This window comes from Bubalus kerabau, chromosome 1 (genome assembly GCF_029407905.1).
Source record: "Bubalus kerabau isolate K-KA32 ecotype Philippines breed swamp buffalo chromosome 1, PCC_UOA_SB_1v2, whole genome shotgun sequence".
In the NCBI taxonomy this organism is placed as follows: domain Eukaryota; kingdom Metazoa; phylum Chordata; class Mammalia; order Artiodactyla; family Bovidae; genus Bubalus; species Bubalus kerabau.
Window position 1 is genome coordinate 187,359,676 of NC_073624.1, and position 17,336 is coordinate 187,377,011.

A 17,336-nucleotide genomic window follows, 5' to 3' on the forward strand; every position below is an offset into this window, starting at 1 on the left:
GAGGCTACAGTCCATGGAGTCCCAAAGAGTCAGACATGACTTAGCAACTGAGCATGTTCATGCATAGTTGAATATGGTTCCCTGTGCTATTCAGTAGAGCCTTGTCATTTATCCATTCTCTATAATAACTTGCATCTGATCAATAACCTCAGATATGCAGATGACACCACCCTTATAGCAGAAAGTGAAGAACTGAAAAGCCTCTTGATGAAAGTGAAAGTGGAGAGTGAAAAAGTTGGCTTAAAGCTCAACATTCAGAAAACAAAGATCATGGCATCTGGTCCCATCACTTCATGGGAAATAGATGGGGAAACAGTGGAAACAGTGTCAGACTTTATTTTTCTGGGCTCCAAAATCACTGCAGATGGTGACTGCAGCCATGAAATTAAAAGACGCTTACTCCTTGGAAGGAAAGTTATGACCAACCTAGATAGCATACTGAAAAGCAGAGACATTACTTTGCCAACAAAGGTCCGTCTAGTCAAGGCTATGGTTTTTCCTGTGGTCATGTATGGATGTGAGAGTTGGACTGTGAAGAAGGCTGAGCGCCGAAGAATTGATGCTTTTGAACTGTGGTGTTGGAGAAGACTCTTGAGAGTCCCTTGGACTGCAAGGAGATCCAACCAGTCCATTCTAAAGGAGATCAGCCCTGGGACTTCTTTGGAAGGACTGATGCTAAAGCTGAAACTCCAGTACTTTGGGCACCTCATGCGAAGAGTTGACTCATTGGAAAAGACTCTGATGCTAGGAGGGATTGGGGGCAGGAGGAGAAGGGGACGACAGAGGATGAGATGGCTGGATGGCATCACTGACTCCATGGACGTGAGTCTGAGTGAACTCTGGGAGTGGAGATGGACAGGGAGGCCTGGTGTGCTGCGATTCATGGGGTCGCAAAGAGTCGGACACGACTGAGCGACTGAACTGAACTGAATCCCAAACTCCCATTCCATGCCTCCTGTATCCCCTCTCCCCCTTGGCAGCCATAGATCTGTGTTCTGTGTCTGTGAGTCTCTTTCTATTTTGTAGATATGTTCACTTGTTTAGATTCCACATATAAGTGAAACCATGTGGTATTTGTCTTTGTCTGACTTACATCACCACTTAGTATATAATCATCTCTAGGTCCATCCATTGTTGCTGCAAAATGGCATAATTTCATTCCTTTTATGGCTGAGTAGTATTCCGCTGTATGCACTGGAGCTCTTATATGGAAAAAATTCATTCACCAGTTCTTGTAAACATTATGTGGGCCAAAATAACCAAACAACATCAGAAACAACAGAAACAACAGATTCAGCCCCTGGGCTTCCAGTTTGAGAGACCCTCTGACCCAAGGGAAAAGTTTCGCCAAGAAATCTGTGTCACAAGAGGCTAAGTATTTGTGATTCCGTAAGTTGGCCATGCCAAGTTCAGTGACTATGTCACAGGCTGGGGCAAGCTAGCACAGCATTCTCCCCCCCTATCTACCTGCAGAACTGGTGGGGTGCAGGCCTCCATCCACACTCAGGCCTCTGCCTCTGACTGCCCACGTATTCCTCTCCCTGCCAAGACAGGCAGAGTGATGTGTTGATTGCCACTCAGGATCCTGGTTCTAGGATTCTATTTTTTTGTCCACATGGTGCAGCTTGGGAGATCTTAGTTCCCTGACCAGAGATTGAACCCAGGCTCTGGGAGTGAACAAAATGTGGAGTTCTAACCACTGGACCGCCAGAGAATTCCCACTAGGATTCTAGAACGTTCAGGAAGAGGGGAGATTATTCTGAAGATCTAGAATGCCAGGCAGTCTTAGATTCTGGGTGTCCATGATTTCAGAGATTCCACAATTCAGATCTGCCCAGGTTCTAGAACTCAGGGATTCACCAGGCTTGGCACTGCCTGCCCCGGTCTCCCATAATTGCCCATGACAGATAATACAGTGTCTCGAGGCAGAAACCATGATCCCTCTAATCCAGAGGCCAAGGCCGAGGGCCTACCGCCTGAGGCCACCTGGCTTTTCCTAATGGCTTAATGAGAAAGTCAGAATTAATTGGAACTGGCACCCAGCACTTGCAGGGCTCGGCGTGGCCGGCTCGGCCTCCATATGTTAAAGCTGAGCATCTCTGGTTCTGCTCTGGTCTGTTCTGCACACCGACAGGTGTGTTGCCTGAAACTTGGAGGCTGGCCTGACAAGGGAGGTGGCTGGGGCTGTGGTGACCAGCACCACAGGTAAAGTCAGCCCCACCCCACCCCTGCCTGAGACAGTGCGACCAGCATTCTGCACCCTCATTCTCTCCCTCCTCTGGGCCTCAGTTTCCCTCCTTTGCTCAGTGAGACCAGCCTCAGGATTCCTTGTGGATTACATGTAAATTGCTCAGCCTGTGTGCTGTGCTATAATCTGTCCTTGGGCACCTGGGTAGATTCCCAGAAGGGATACAGCAGTTTCTCATTTTAATAGCTATTATCAGAGAGATTAGAACATTTCACACATATAATCAGAGAGATTAGAACATGCACCCCCAGTGCATGAGACTGCTCTTTTCCCCAAACCCCAGCAACATGGTGAATTATCAAACTTTTTCATCATTAGCAACCTGATAGATATTTTTTAAAGTATTTTGTGGTAGTTTTATTTTATATTTAGCTTATGACAAATGAGAATGAACTCCCTTTTATATGCTTAGAAGACATTTGTATTCCCTTTTCAGAAACTGTTCATATCATTTGCCTCTTTTATTGGATTTTTGGTCCTCATTGACTTCCGAAAGCTCTTTACATATTAAGGAAATCGTTGTATTGTCTATCATGTCTTGGAAAAGTTTCTCTGACTTAATCTATTGACCCTTCTAGTTTTTGTGTGTGTGTATAGGAATTCTATATTTGTATGTAGTCAGTTATTAATCTTTTAAATCATTAAAGGTGTAATGTCATGCTTCAACACACTGCGATTATTATTAACCTTCCATGTTTTCTTCTAATAGTTTAATAGTTTCTCTGTCTCTCTCTCTCGTTTTTTGCTGGGTGGGGGATGATCCATCTGGAATTAAATTTCCTCTTCTTGTTGTTGTTCAGTTGCCCAGTTGTGTCCAGCTCTTTGCGACCCCATGGACCGCAGCACGCTAGGCTTCCCCGTCCTTCCCTGTTTCCCAGTGATGCCATCTTCCCATCTCATCCTCTAACACCCTCTTCTCCTCTTGCCCTCAATCTCTCCCAGCATCAGGGACTTTTCCAATGAGTCGGCTGTTCATATCAGATGACCAAAATACTGGAGCTTCAGCTTCAGCCCTTCCAATGAGTATTCAGGGTTGATTTCCCTTAAGATTGACTGGTTTGATCTCCTTCCTGTCTAAGGGACTTTCAGGAGTCTTCTCCAGCACCACAGTTCAAAAGCATCAATTCTTTGGCATTCTGCCTTCTTTACGGTCCAGCTCTCACAGCCATACATGACCACTGGGAAAACCATAGCCTTGATTATACGCACCTTTGTCAGCAGATGCTGACACAACACACTGCTGCTTTTCAACACACCGTCTAGGTTTGTCATAGCTTTCCTGCCGCGAAGCAATCGTCTTCTGATTTCATGGCTGCGGTCACCATCCGCAGTGATTTTAGAGCCCAAGCAGAGGAAATCTGTCACTCAGTTCAGTCGCTCAGTCGTGTCCGACTCTTTGCGACCCCATGAATCGCAGCACGCCAGGCCTCCCTGTCCATCACCAACTCCCAGAGTTCACTCAGACTCACGTCCATGGAGTCAGTGATGCCATCCAGCCATCTCATCCTCTGTCGTCCCCTTCTCCTCCTGCCCCCAATCCCTCCCAGCATCAGAGTCTTTTCCAATGAGTCAACTCTTCGCATGAGGTGCCCAAAGTACTGGAGTTTCAGCTTTAGCATCATTCCTTTCAAAGAAATCCCAGGGCTGATCTCCTTCAGAATGGACTGGTTGGATCTCCTTGCAGTCCAAGGGACTCTCAAGAGTCTTCTCCAACTCCACAGTTCAAAAGCATCAATTCTTTGGCGCTCAGCCTTCTTCACAGTCCAACTCTCACATCCATACATGACCACAGGAAAAACCATAGCCTTGACTAGACAGACCTTTGTTGGCAAAGTAATGTCTCTGCTTTTCAATATGCTATCTAGGTTGGTCATAACTTTCCTTCCAAGGAGTAAGCATCTTTTAATTTCTGAAAGAGATGGGAATACAAGACCACCTGACCTGCCTCTTGAGAAACCTATATGCAGGTCAGGAAGCAACAGTTAGAACTGGACATGGAACAACAGACTGGTTCCAAATAGGAAAAGGAGTATGTCAAGGCTGTATATTGTCACCCTGCTTATTTAACTTATTTAATCTGTCACTACTTCCACCTTTTCCCCTTCTGTTTGTCCTGAAGTAACAGGGCTGGATGCCATGATCTTACTTTTTTTAATATTTAGTTTTAAGCCAGTTCTTTCACGCTCCTCCTTCACCCTCATCAAGAGGCTCTTTGGTTCCTCCACTTTCTGCCATTAGAGTGCTATCATTTGCATATCTGAGGTTGTTGATGTTTCTCCCATCTATCTCGATTCCAGCTTATAACTCATCCAACCTGGCATTTCTCATGATGTGCTCAGTGTATAGGTTAAACAAACAGGGTGACAGCAGACAGCCCTGTCGTACTCCTTTCTCAATCTTGAACCAATCAGTTGTTCCATGCAGGATTCTAACTGTTGCTTCTTGACCCCCATACAGGTTTCTCAGGAGACAGGTAAGATGCTCTGGTAGTCCCATCTTTTTAAGAGCTTTCCACAGTTTGTTAACACACACAGTCAAAGGCTTTAGCATAGTCCATGAAACAGAGGTAGATGTTTTCCTGGAATTTCCTAGCTTTCTCTATGATCCAGCAAATGCTGGCAATTTTATCTCTGGTTCCTCTTCTTTTTCTAAACCCAGTTTGGACATCTGGAAGTTCTTGGTTCACATAATGCTGAAGCCTAGCATGCAAGATTTTAAGCATGTCCTTACTAGCGTGGGAGATGGGTGCAATTGTCCAATGGTTAGCACATTCTTTAGTACTGCCCTTCTTGGGAATTGGGATGAGGATTGACCTGTCCTGTGGCCACTGCTGCTTGCCCCATCCAATTAAATTTGCTCTTAGCCACCTTTAAATTCGCCATCTGAAACCTGATGGTTGTCTAAGAAGCTGCATAGAAAGTGGACAATAGCATGATGGCTGAAGCCAGGTGGCTAGGGTTCAAATCCTGGCTCTGCCATTTTCCTCCGTGTATCCTCAAGGAAATTACCCTGTCTGAGTCTCACTTTGTTGTTGTTGTTGTTCAGTCACTGAGTCATGTCTGACTTTTTACAACCCCATGGACTGTAGAGCTCAGGCTCCTCTGTCCATGGGGTTTTCCAGGCAAGAACACTGGAGTGAGTAGCAATTTCCTTCTTCAGGGGATCTTTCCGACTCAGGGATTGAACTCGTGTCTCCCACATCTCCTGCATTAGCAGATGGGTTTTTTACCACTACCTTCACCTGGGAAGCCCAAGCCTCACTTTACTTATCTGTATAATGGGAGATAATAGTGCCATGTGAGAATTCAGGGAAGCTTTCTTTTCTTTTTTAAAATCAAGTATTTAGAAGGCCATCTGTCACTGAGCAGGGTTTTTTTTTTTTTCTCTCTCTCTTTCCTGTTTGCTATTTTTATTTGCTTTTCCTTGAGGAGTTTAATTGCACTTGACGATTCTTTCCGCATAGCCAATTAGCCAGTGACTATGCTTCAGGAACATTTCAAAGTGCTTACGTGCAGTAATTCATTCCTTGTAACAATCCCATTGGACAGATGGCAACATTGAGGCCCAGAGAGGTTAAGTTCCTTCCTAAGAAACATGCAAGGGTCAGGGTCGGGCTCAGAACTCTCCATCTGTCCACTGCCCTGTTCTGATTTCAGCCTCCCTCCCCGGCTTTTGGTCACTGCTTTTGGTCACTCACCCAGGAGGCTCCACAGTAACTGGCTTCTAAGTACAGACAGCCTCTCTGAGGTCAAGTCAACATTCTGGACACCCAGAACTGGTCAGTCCTGTCCTGGCAGGTATGGCGATGGATGGGGGCAAGCAGCAATCAAGGAAGGCTTTCAGGAAGAGGGTGCTTGGATAAGACTGGAGAGGCTGGTGGAGCCTGAGAAAGGGGTTGCCAGGGTGGGGGAAGACTGTATGGAACTGGGAGTAGGTGATTTCCTGCTTACAAGCCTCCCCTGACCGTCACTGGCCACAAGCCTTGACTCTTGCTTCTCCTCACTAGGCGCACAACTAAATAGTTGTTGATCATGGACAGGTAACTCCTTGGCGGGAGTGTTGAACTCCTACTCATATGCCAAAGCCCTAGTGCTCCATGCCCACCCATTTGGAAAGCCATCTATCCCTACTGGCCTTTTCCAGCTTGGGGTCTCTTCTACCACTCAAACCCTGACCGCATAGCACTGGGAATCTGTGTGTCCAGCTCTGTGTCCCTGACCTTCAGTTGGGTGACCCTTGAAGGCATAGCTCTAAATTGAGATTTCTCTGGTGCACAGCATCACTCACCCAGCCTGGACACAGAATAAATACTGGTCGAATGTATCATCAAGGAAATAAGGGACTAAATGAGAGTCAGATACAAATACAAACCTCAGTCACTTCCCTCCAGGGCTCCCATCTCCCTTGGGGTAAAAGCCCAAGTCCTGCTTGTGGACCCTCAAGGCCCTGCACGACCTGCTGCATTCCCCCCACCTCACCGTCCCCCCGCCCGCTTAGCTCACTCTGCTCCAGCCCCACTGGCCTCCTCATTGTTCCTCCAAGACACTAGGCAGGGTCTTGCCCCAGGGCTTTTGCACGGGCTGTTCCCCAGCTCAGCATGCAGTAAGCACTCTTGATTGTGACCTTTTGCTTGGCTGGCTCACTCCTCCGTCAGATCTCCATTCAAATGCCACCTCCACAGAGGGGCCTCCCTTGACCTTGATCTCTGAAATAGCCGGCCAGTCTGGAGCTCTGGTCCCTGCCTGGCACTTCCCACGATCGGATGCAGTGTGCATTTACATAGTGATCTTTATGATGCGGCTGTTTTCTGTACATTTCATTCCCTGGTTCCCTGGGCGCCTCCATCTGCCTGGCGCGCAGTAGGCACTTAATACATCTCGGCGTAAACCGAGGGACGTCTGAGGGTGAGGGCTCGGGGCCGGCGAGTCTCCCGCCGCGCCCCGCCCTCGCGGGGCCTCCAGCCTGCGCGCCGGGCGTGCCCAGGAGGGCGGGGCGGGGCGCGGCCGCGGCGGGGGCGGGCGGCCTGGCCGGTCGGGTGGGTGCGGAGGGCGGGCGCGCGCGCGCGGGGCCCCAAGCCGGGTCCGAGCGCCCGGTGCGGGCCATGGAGGGGCTGCGGCGGGGCCTGTCTCGCTGGAAGCGCTACCACATCAAGGTGCACCTGGCGGACGAGGCGCTGCTGCTGCCGCTCACTGTGCGGCCGCGGGACACGCTCAGCGACCTGCGCGCCCAGCTCGTGGGCCAGGGAGTGAGCTCCTGGAAGCGCACCTTCTACTACAACGCGCGGCGGCTGGACGACCACCAGACGGTGCGCGACGTGCGCCTACAGGACGGCTCGGTGCTGCTGCTCGTCAGCGACCCCAGGTGGCCGGGGGCTGGGGCGGCGACCTGGGAACTGGGGCGGGGGCCTGGGGGCGGGGGTCAGGTGGCCCTGGCAGGAGTTCCGGGTGAGGGGTGAGTCAGGGCTCCGGGGAGACGACGGGGAACTGGAGTGATGGGTTGGGAGGTGGGTCAGTATTGACGGGGCCTGCGGGGCACTGGTGGGCCTGGTTGGGGTGGAAGATGGGAGGTGGTGGGTCAGGGCTGGGGAGAGAACAGGGGGCCTGGCTGGGTCCCAGGCGACGGGTGAGTCACGCCTATGGGGGAGATGGCAAGGAACTGAGAGCCTGGCTGGCATCCCGGGTTGGGTGGGAGGTGGGTCAGGATGGATGGGGCCTGGGGGGGCACTGCTGGGCCTGGCTGGGGTCCTGGCTGGGGGTGCTAGGGGAAGATAGCAGGGCATCCCAGGGCCTGGCTGGCATCGCCAGTGCGGTGGGAAGTTGGGAAGTGGGTCAAGCTGGGGGGAGGCGAGGAGAGAGCTTGGCTGGGATAGGGTGGAGTGGGATGGTGGTTGCTGGGGAGGGTGACTACGGGCCCTTCTCACCCCTGTGTTTGCCGCCCCCATTCTCCCCTCCAAGCACTGGCTATTGTGGGAACCCGCTGGGAAGGACGGATGGAGGGAGCCAGGTGCCAAGAAGGGTCATGAGGGCTGCTCGATCCCCCTGCGGGCTTTCTTCTTTTATCACTCTGCCTCTCTGAAGCCTCCCCTGCATTTCTCTTGATCTTTCTGTTTTCTGTTAGTCCCTCTCTGGGGGATGCTGTCCCTGTTAAATTTCATTTCCTTTCCTTCTTCCTGTCTCTGTTTCTCTGTGTCTCTATTCATTTCTGTCTCTGCTGTTTTTCTCTATGTATGTATGTATGTCTCTCTTCCTTCTCTGTTCATCCATTTCCCCCACTACTCCTGTCTTCCCCACAAACTCCTGCTGCCCTTGCTGCCCATGCTCTGATCTGGCCATCTGGGGATATCCAGAGAGGTCCCCTGGCCAAGGTGACCTGAGATGAGTGGGTCTCCCAATTCAAGGAGGGTGGAGGTTGGGCAGAAGGGCCGTGGGAACAGCACATGCAGAGCCCTGGGGCAGCTTTGGGAAATGGTGAAGGCTGATGCTTGGCTAGATGGACAGTGAGATAGAGGAGATGGGCAGGGGCTGGTCCCAGAGCCCAGGATAGACATGCTGGATGGGGGAGGAACTGGAACTTTCTGTGTAATCTTGGAATTTATGGGGGTGATGCTTGCTGGGCCCCTAGAGGCTTGATCCACCAAGCCCAGGGTGGCTTTTTAAAAATATTTATTTGACCGCACTGGGTCTTAGTTGCAGCACTTGAGATCTTTGATTTTCACTGTGACATGTGTGATCTTTCAGTTGCAGCATGCAGACTCTTAGTTGCAGCATGTGGAATCAAGTTCCCTGACCAGGGATCGAACCCAGGCCCCCTGCATTGGGAGCTCAGAGTTTTAGCCACTGGACCATCAGTAAAGTCCCTGGGGGATATATTTTGAGAGCAGTAGTCTCAGATGACAGTCCTGAAGGCTCAAGATGCCGTAGGAGGGCTTGCCTCTCCAGGACCTCTCGAGGGAGGGCCTCGGGGTAGGAGGAGATGGAGGTGCGCTGGGAGAGGATGTTCCTGGCAGTGGCCAGACAAAGCCTAGCAGCTGAATGATGCACAAATGCCTGCACAATCAATGTTCAATATATAATAAGCATTCATTAATTGCCTACTGTATGCCAGGTCATGTGCTGGGCACTGGCATTCAGTAGGGACCCAGACTAGGCTTGCCCTCATGGAGCCCAGTCAGTCTAGTGGGAGAGACAGACAAGGAACCAAATAAATATGTGATTAAAACATCAGGCTGTAATAAGTGCTGTGGATAGTTGCAGGAAGGTCAAGAGTGATGGAGGTGTTGCTGCTTTATCAACAGTGGCCAGGGGAGGTGTCTCAGAGAAGGTGACATTTCAGAGTACCATGTGAAGGAGCTGATTAAACAGAGAACAAGAGTAGGCAGGAGGCAGAGGGCACAACATATGCAAATGCCCTCAGGCAAGACCTGGTATGTTGGAGGAACATTGAGGAGGCCCCTGTGCCTGAGGCAAAGTGAGCGAGGGGGAGAGAGGGAGGAGGGGAGGGCAAGGAGGGGCTGGGGCAGGTCATGCAGGACCTTGTGGGCAATGGGGAGGACTTGGGCTTTGACCCCCCAGGGAGATGGGAGCCCTGGAGGGCTATGGGCAGAGGAGGGGTGTGGCCTGACTCGGGTGCTCACAGGCGCCCTCTGCAGGAAGGATAGACTGGTGGAGGGGGGAGGTCTGGTGATGGAGAATGATGGTGGCAGCTGAACTAAGACAGTCAACTTGCTGCTCCTCCAACTCTCTAGGTGTGGTCCTACCTCAGGACCTTTGCACTGCTGTTCCCTCTACCTGGAATGCTTTCCACTTCCCTCCCTCAGCTCCTTCAGGGCTTAGTTCAGTGTAGATTATCCTCAGTGTAATCTTATCCTGTACACTTATCCTCAGTGTAATTTTCCTTGACCACCTGTTTAAAACTGCATCCCACCAACACCTGCTTTATCTTCCTCCCTGGAACTGACTTGTCTATATTTCACTGATTATTTTTGCTAATATAATATTAATTCTTTTCACCCCATCTCCCCCACTAGACTGTAAACTCTGTGAGGGCATTATTGTCCATCCTATTCACTGCTGTCTCCCCAGTTCAGTGCCTGGCACACAGTAGGTGCTCAACAAATGTTTATTGACTGTATGATTTCTGGAGTTGAGGAAGAGGATGCTCAGAACATCTTCCTGGAGTCCTAGTGGCTCCTGGAAGCAAGAGAGAGGATCTCTAGGGTGGAAGGGAGTCATGGCAGATGCAGAAAGATGCACTGGCTGGATACCAAGCAAACAAGGAGGCCATAAGTGCCAAGGTGAGGGCTACATTGGCCTGTAACCTGTGTCTTTTTGTATCCCTCCTGCAGGTAACCTGGGTTGGAGGACGTGGAGCCATGGCCGAGGGGACCAAGGGTGCTGGCTGAAGGAGCAGGCTGGGATGGGGAGGGGAATCTCCTGGGAGCCTTGACCTCACTCAGGGTAAGCCTCTCTAGTACTTGGGACATGGAAGGGACCTTGGAGATAATGGAGACCATAGATAGGTAAACTGAGGCCCAGAGACGAAAAGGAACTCATCTCTCTGATGACCATCACTCCTCTCCATATTCCTACACTTCTAGACCCTGGGGTAGGGTCACTGGCCTCATTCTCACTTCCCTTTGAACTAACACGTGGCCCTGAGTAATGCTGCCCTGACTTGCTGTGTGTCCTTGGGCAAATTGCTCATGTGCTCTGGGTTCTGTTACTCCCTCTCCTGCCATTGAAAGAGTGGGCTTTGGTTGGCATGTTTGGTGTAGTTGCACTCTTTGCCTGCAATTCCTGTGACTGCCAACAGGTGGCTCCAAGTGCCAAGCTACCCTGGCTACCAGGGTGATGGAAGGGGAGGAGCTGGAGGCAGGTATTAGGGGAAAGGTAAGAAGGAAGACTGGTCAGAGAGCTGGTCTTTCATCCTTTTATTGGGGCCTGGATTGAAATTGTCTTATTCCCTCCCTCCTGCTGTTCCAAGGTTCTGGGCTCCCAGGATAGATGCTGAAACACTGGCCTGCCCAGCTGCTGCTCACCACCTGGGACCTTTCTGACGGAGCCCTAGTCCTTGACACCGAATGAGGACATTGCTGCTCCAGGGCAGCCAGCCTTCCAGTTACGCTGTGTGATCCTGAGGCCATGGCCCCCACCTTGGAGCTTCAAGTGCCCAGGGGGATCCACAGTGTCATCTTGGGAGGCAGCCAGAGGATGTCACACGTGGAAAAGCATAGAGCGGAGAGGAGGGGAGCTTGTGGGCATCACCAGCTCCTGCCTTGAACATTCTCTCAGGCATGCCTCTGCCCAAGCTGTGCCCCTTGCTGGAAGCACTTTTTGCACCCCTGTCTTCAGCTCCAGTCCACCGGGGATTGCAGCCTCCTCCAGGAAATCTTGGATTTCCTTCTTCCCAGCCAGTGAGCACCTTGTCTTCTTTGGGGCCCCCAAAATCCCCCTCTACTGTGAACAGCCTCAGCTGGTGGGTGTGGCTGGTTACTCATGAAATCTCAAATGACTGAAAGTGGAGTACCCCAGCCCTTAGCACTCCAGTGTCGCACTGTGCCCCTCCCCCAAACCTCTCCGCATGTTGTACCCAGGCCCGTCCCTTGTCGGCGTCCTTCACTTGCAGCACAGGGTCTTCTGGTTGAATGGGTGGGAGTTGGGGGTGGGGGTCTGTGCCTGGCAGAGCACTGAGACATTGTTGCTAATCATGGGGGTGATCCGGACTATTCCAGGCAGTGCATTGTAGGAATTCTGGGTACAAGACCCTCTGGGTGGGGAACTCCCTGTGGTCCAGTGGTTAGGACTCTGCTTCTGCTGTGCTTCCAGCCAGGGTTCAATCCCTGGTTGGGGAATTAAGATCCCGCAAGCTGCAGTGTGGGGACAGAAAAAAGAAAAAAGGCCCTCCAAGTAGAACGCGGGAACTCAAGTGTATTTCTGATCTTTGGCCACAGGGCATTGGGTCCTCTGTGCAGTCCACCCACCGCCTGGGGTAGCCCATTCACGTGCACCCTAGAGGGCTGCATTCACGCCCTGGGTGCTGGCATTACAGGGCAGAGGCTCAGGAGTCTGGAAAGAAATAATGTTTTAATTAAGAGTTTTGTTGGCTGCAGGGCCCAGAGTAGGGACAGATGGATAATAAATCATGGCCACGGGGAGAGTAGCGCTCAGATCGGACTTTGTCTTCCACTGGCTGGGGACAACACCAGGCCTGCGGGGCTCCGCTAGGCTCCCCTCAGACAAGCCTCTCCGGGACCGGCGTTCCTCCTGCTGGGGCCAGGCAGCTCAGGCCCCTGCTCCTGCCTGCTTTCAGCCTCAGTGGGTCACACAAACGCTGAGGGACCTGCCTACTCCCCATCCCCCACCCCACCCCCAGGACCCAGCAGGAAAGTGGGGCTTTTAATAGTCATCCCAGCTCCATTCTTTGGTTCTCACGATGTCCCAAGGTCTGTGCCTGGCCTCCACTTACTCTAGTCTGCCAACTGAAAGGATTGTCAGTGGTGGTGAGGATTATGACCCATTTTACAGATGGAGCATCCAAGGTCACCCCATTCTCCTCAGGTCTGCTACCCTGGCCATCCTTGAACTGAAGGGTCCCTAGCCCATGCACAGGTCCCTGATAGAAGAAGGGGGAGAGTTTCCTGCTTCTTGACTGAGGTGGGGGTGGGAGAAAGCATTTTCAGGCCTTTTTTGACATTTAACAAACAGTATGCAAATCGCATGCAAATCATCACTCATTTCTTAATCCTCGACAGCTCCACCGTGTTCTAAAATAATAATGTTGGACCTGTCTCTTGGTATTGGCCTGGAGGAGGGGTGCAAGTCTTTTCCCTTCCATTGTTCTCTCTCTCTCTTTCTTCCTGTTATCTCTTTACTCCCTTCACAGTGTTTGTTGGAGTCCTCCCAGTCCTGAGATGAACACAAACAGCAAAAGTGGCTTCTGACATTCCCATTTTCCAGATGGGAAAACTGAGGCACAGAGAGGGCCAAGCCTGGCCTGAGATCCCAGCACCACTTGTGGAAAGCATCCCCACCAAGTGCTGCCATAGACCAAAGTGGACAGTACCTGTGACCCACGAGGAGAGATAACAGTGGTTGGAGCAGGCCTAATACAGCTTGGAGAAGCCAGGGGGAATTCTCCTTGGGTTTCTTGGCCTTGAATGGCAGTCTGCTTGGATCTGGAGAAATCTGACATCTATTGATCTTACTCCTCAAGTCATTTCTCCTGCTATGCCATCATCATGTTCTTTGAATTCGGGCCACAGCCTCTCTGCTCAGTTTGCATGCCTTACTGTTTCTATTTGCAAACTCCTCTTCATCCTTCAAAGTCCCAGCTCTCATGCCCCCTTCGTCATGCAGCCATTTCTGATCCGTCTAAGGTCTGATCTTTCTCTCTGGTCCAACCCTGACCCTTTTGCATACAGCAGCAGCATTGTACACTCTGGATCGTTCCCAGCACTTTTCTGATGATGATTTTTTGGTTTTGGTTGCACTGGGTCTTAATGGCTGTGCTCAGGCTTTCTCCAGTGGTGGTGAATGGGCACCACTCTTTGTTGCGGTTCACAGGCTTCTCACTGCAGTGGCTTCTCTTGTTGTGGAGCACAGGCTCTAGGCACACAGGTTTCAGTAGCTGTGGCACATTGGCTTAGTTGCTCTGCAGCATGTGGAATCTTCCTGGCCCAGGGATCGAACCCATATCGCCTGCATTGGCAGGTGGATTCTTATCCACTGTACCACCAGGGAAGTCGAACACTTGTCTGATTTATACACACCTCCAGACTTGTATTTTCTGCCCAGGAAGTGCTTTCAGGTCTTTTTCACCTGACGTAGTCCTACATTTTCAAGGTCCTGGCACTAACGCCCAATCTCCATTGGGTTCAGCAGCCCTCTCCCAGTTGGCCTCTGGGTCCTAAGCCTCCAGCCCGCCTGGCTCACTCCTGACCCACAGAACAGGGAGGTCTATTTGTCCTCCCAGTCTTAGGAGTCACCTCTAAGTCACCCAGGATCACTCAGGCTGGGACTAGGTACAGAGGGACCGAATTGAGTGTGTATAGAATAACAGATTAAGTGTTTGGACACACAGCCAAGTTCAATCTCCCTAACTTGGCCTTGAGCTTCACCTTCCATCGACAGTTCAGCCCTAAGCACATCCTTTTCTCTTCCCTCTTCCATCTCCAGGAATGCTTTTCCCTTGACTCCTATTCTGGGTGACCCCAAGCCAGCCCCCTCCCATCTCTGGGCTGTGAAAATAGGGGAAGCCTGGTCCCCGCCTCAGAGCCTCTCAGGTTCCTGGCTCCACCCCAGAAGCAAGTCTGGGCTGTGAGGAGTTTCGGGTGAGACTTGGCAGTCACTATCTCTCGCTGGGGCCCGCGGCGTCCCGGGGAGGGGCCACCTCCCACCTTGGCTGCCCACTCGCTTTGTGCTCCCAGAAGTTGGAGGGGAATTTTCCTGGGTGGCAGGTAAACCCAGGTGGTTCCCAGAGGAGGCATCTGTGGCTCAGCCAGAAACTTCAGGTGCCCGGACTTCCCACTTCGGTTTTGTTCTGCCTTCCTCCCTTCCCTTCTCTCTCTGGGACTCCAGACTGGATTCTGGCGTTATCTAACTTTGTCCATTACTTCAACGGGCACATGTTGAGCATGCTCTGTGTGCCTGGTCTGGTGCTGGCTGCTGGAGATACCAACACAGAGCTTGCTTTGGCTGCCTTAGATGGCGGGGCAGGCTGTTCACTGCACAAAAACATCCAGCTGGGGTCAGAGGGCCTCAGGAAGGGGAATCTTTTTGAAATTCACACAAAGTATCCTATAACACTGAGTGGTGGTCCTGATCCTGCTGCCTCCCTGCCTGCCCCCAACCTGTGTCTCCATCCACTCAGTCTCTTCTGCATGTATCTGCCTCCCATTTATCACTTCTTTCTCTGTGTCTCTTGATCTCTGCCTCTCCACTATCTCATTCCGAGTCTATCTGTCTCCATTGCTGTCTCTCTCTCTCTCCATGTCTCTGGCAGTTTCTCTGTCTCTTTCTCTCTCCATATTCCTGTATCTGTCTCTCGTATCCACTCTCAGAAAGGATACCCTTTCCTGCCGATCCTCTGAGCGCAACCTCTGGGGTGTTTCCAAAAGCTGCTGAGACTGCCCATTCTGTAATTGTGGATGAAGCACCTCCTGTTTGCAGGCACTGAGGACAGCATGGTGACCGGGACACCCAGCTGTTGGCCGTCTTGGAGTTATAGATCCAGCAGAGGAGACAGAAGCCACAGGGCGGTGCTCCTGGGACCCTGGAAACCCCTCCTCTGAGCTTCCCCCCAGTCCTCTTCTGAATGACCTTGGGTGGTCCTTGTTCCTCTGTGGGCCTCAGTCTCCAAACCTGCCCAAGGAGGGAGGGAGGTGTTTAAGGTGGCTGGGCCAGAAGCTGCTTGCACAGTCTGGGCTATCTGTAGGCAGAGAGATCCTGACTCATCCCCAAGCCAAAATGGGTTTGAAAGAATCCTCTAACGGAAAAACAGTTCTAAGAAAAAAGAAAACAAAAAGTCACAGTCACCTGCCCAGGCTGCTGTCTGACTCACCTGGGGTGGAAGCAGCCTCATTGCCATCCCCTGGAACATCAGAGAAACTTCCCGCCTCTTCCCCTGATGGCCCCTGGCTGCTGTTGGCCTCACCGTGATGGCTCCAGACCTGGCACTGACCTTACGCTTGTGCTGTGAGCTCCAGTCCCACTTAACCACGTTGCTGACCTCTGAGTGGGAGAAACTCTTTCTGGCCACAGGACCTTTGCATGCGCTGTTGCTGCATTTGGAAGACCCTCTCCCCACCTCTCACCTTTCACTCTCCGCTTTGCAGGTTCAATGTCACTTCCTTGGGGAGGCTCTGAACAACCGCGTCCCCTGGTTTTGCATTCACAAAGTATCCTGTTCTCTTCCTTTGTAGCATTAATTATTTATATTATTATTCATTCAATGTGTTATTTTCCCCACTAGCCTCTGGGCACCAAGAAGGCTGGGATGAGGTCTGGTCTGGTCACTGCTGAATTGTGCAGCATTTAATAACCCAGAGTAAGGGAGTGGGAGCCAAGGACACCCTCCCTTCTCAGGCTCCATAAGGGTCCCCCGCCCTGGTTTCTGCCACCACTGGGTCTAGCTCCAGGTGGCTGCAGGGCACAGAGCCTGGGGATTGGGATTCCAGGCACTCTGGCTCCTGCCACTTTGATAAATGGGGGAAATTCAGAATTAATTATTGACTGCTGCACCGAGCCGGCCTGATCTGGACAGATAAAGAGTGTCCTCACTGTCGCGGCTGCCCAGCACTTCTCGGGAGTTTATTAGAGGTTGGGAGGCAGCTGGCCGAGGGGGAGAAGCCCAGAAGGCATGGAGCCAGATGGAGCTGGTTTGCAAAGCCTGGCTCGGCCAGGCCACTTCGGAAGGCCACAGCGGTCCGCGGATCTCATTGCCCTTGGGGGAGGTCGTATAGAAGCAGGGGCGGAGGGGAGAACTTGGGCTTTTACACTAAGGGAAGCGGGACCCTGGAGGGCTGTGCGCGGAGGAGGGGCGAGGCCTGACTCAGGTGCTCATAGGCGCCCTCCAGTGGCTGCTTCTGGGAGGCCCGACTGTGGGGGCTGGGTTTGGGAGCCAGGACCCCAGGGTGGAGGCAACTGCGCTGGTCCAGGTGAGTGATGATGGGGGGAAGAGCGTTCCAGGCAGAGGGAACATGCAGTGCAAAGGCCCTGAGGCAGGGCCATGCCTAGTGTGGGAGGAACAGTAATGAGGCCCATGTGGTGGGAGCAGAGTGAGGGGGAGGGGAGCGGGAGGGGGGCCGGCTGGGAGGAGACAGGGCAGGACCTGGTGGGGAGGGTGTGGGCTTTTCCTCCTAGATGGATGGGATGTGGTGGGCTTAGCAAGAACAAGAGCTCTGACTGGCGAAGGCTGGTTGTACTGCCTCTGGATCCAGGCACTCCAGCTGAGTGCCTGAGGTTAATGGACTTCCCAGGTGGCTCAGAGGTAAAGAATCCGCTTGCCAATGGAGGAAATGCAGGTTCGATCCCTGGGTGGGGAAGATCACTTGGAGAAGGAAATGGTACCCCATTCCAGTATGCTTGCCTGG

General features: G+C 52.0%; 1 protein-coding gene and 1 pseudogene across 1 annotated transcript; one reads left to right on the forward strand and one right to left on the reverse strand.

Moving 5' to 3' along the window:
• Nucleotides 1-7,351, reverse strand: part of LOC129624931 (40S ribosomal protein S24-like) — a 19,385-nt pseudogene extending 12,034 nt beyond the window's left edge.
• Nucleotides 7,350-16,625, forward strand: TINCR (TINCR ubiquitin domain containing). Its single transcript, XM_055566636.1, has 3 exons — nucleotides 7,350-7,609; nucleotides 10,593-10,704; nucleotides 11,231-16,625. Exons 1-2 carry the CDS (start codon nucleotides 7,350-7,352, stop codon nucleotides 10,594-10,596), a joined length of 264 nt encoding a protein of 87 aa, XP_055422611.1. The 3' UTR covers nucleotides 10,597-10,704; nucleotides 11,231-16,625.
• Nucleotides 16,626-17,336: the final 711 nt, after the last annotated feature.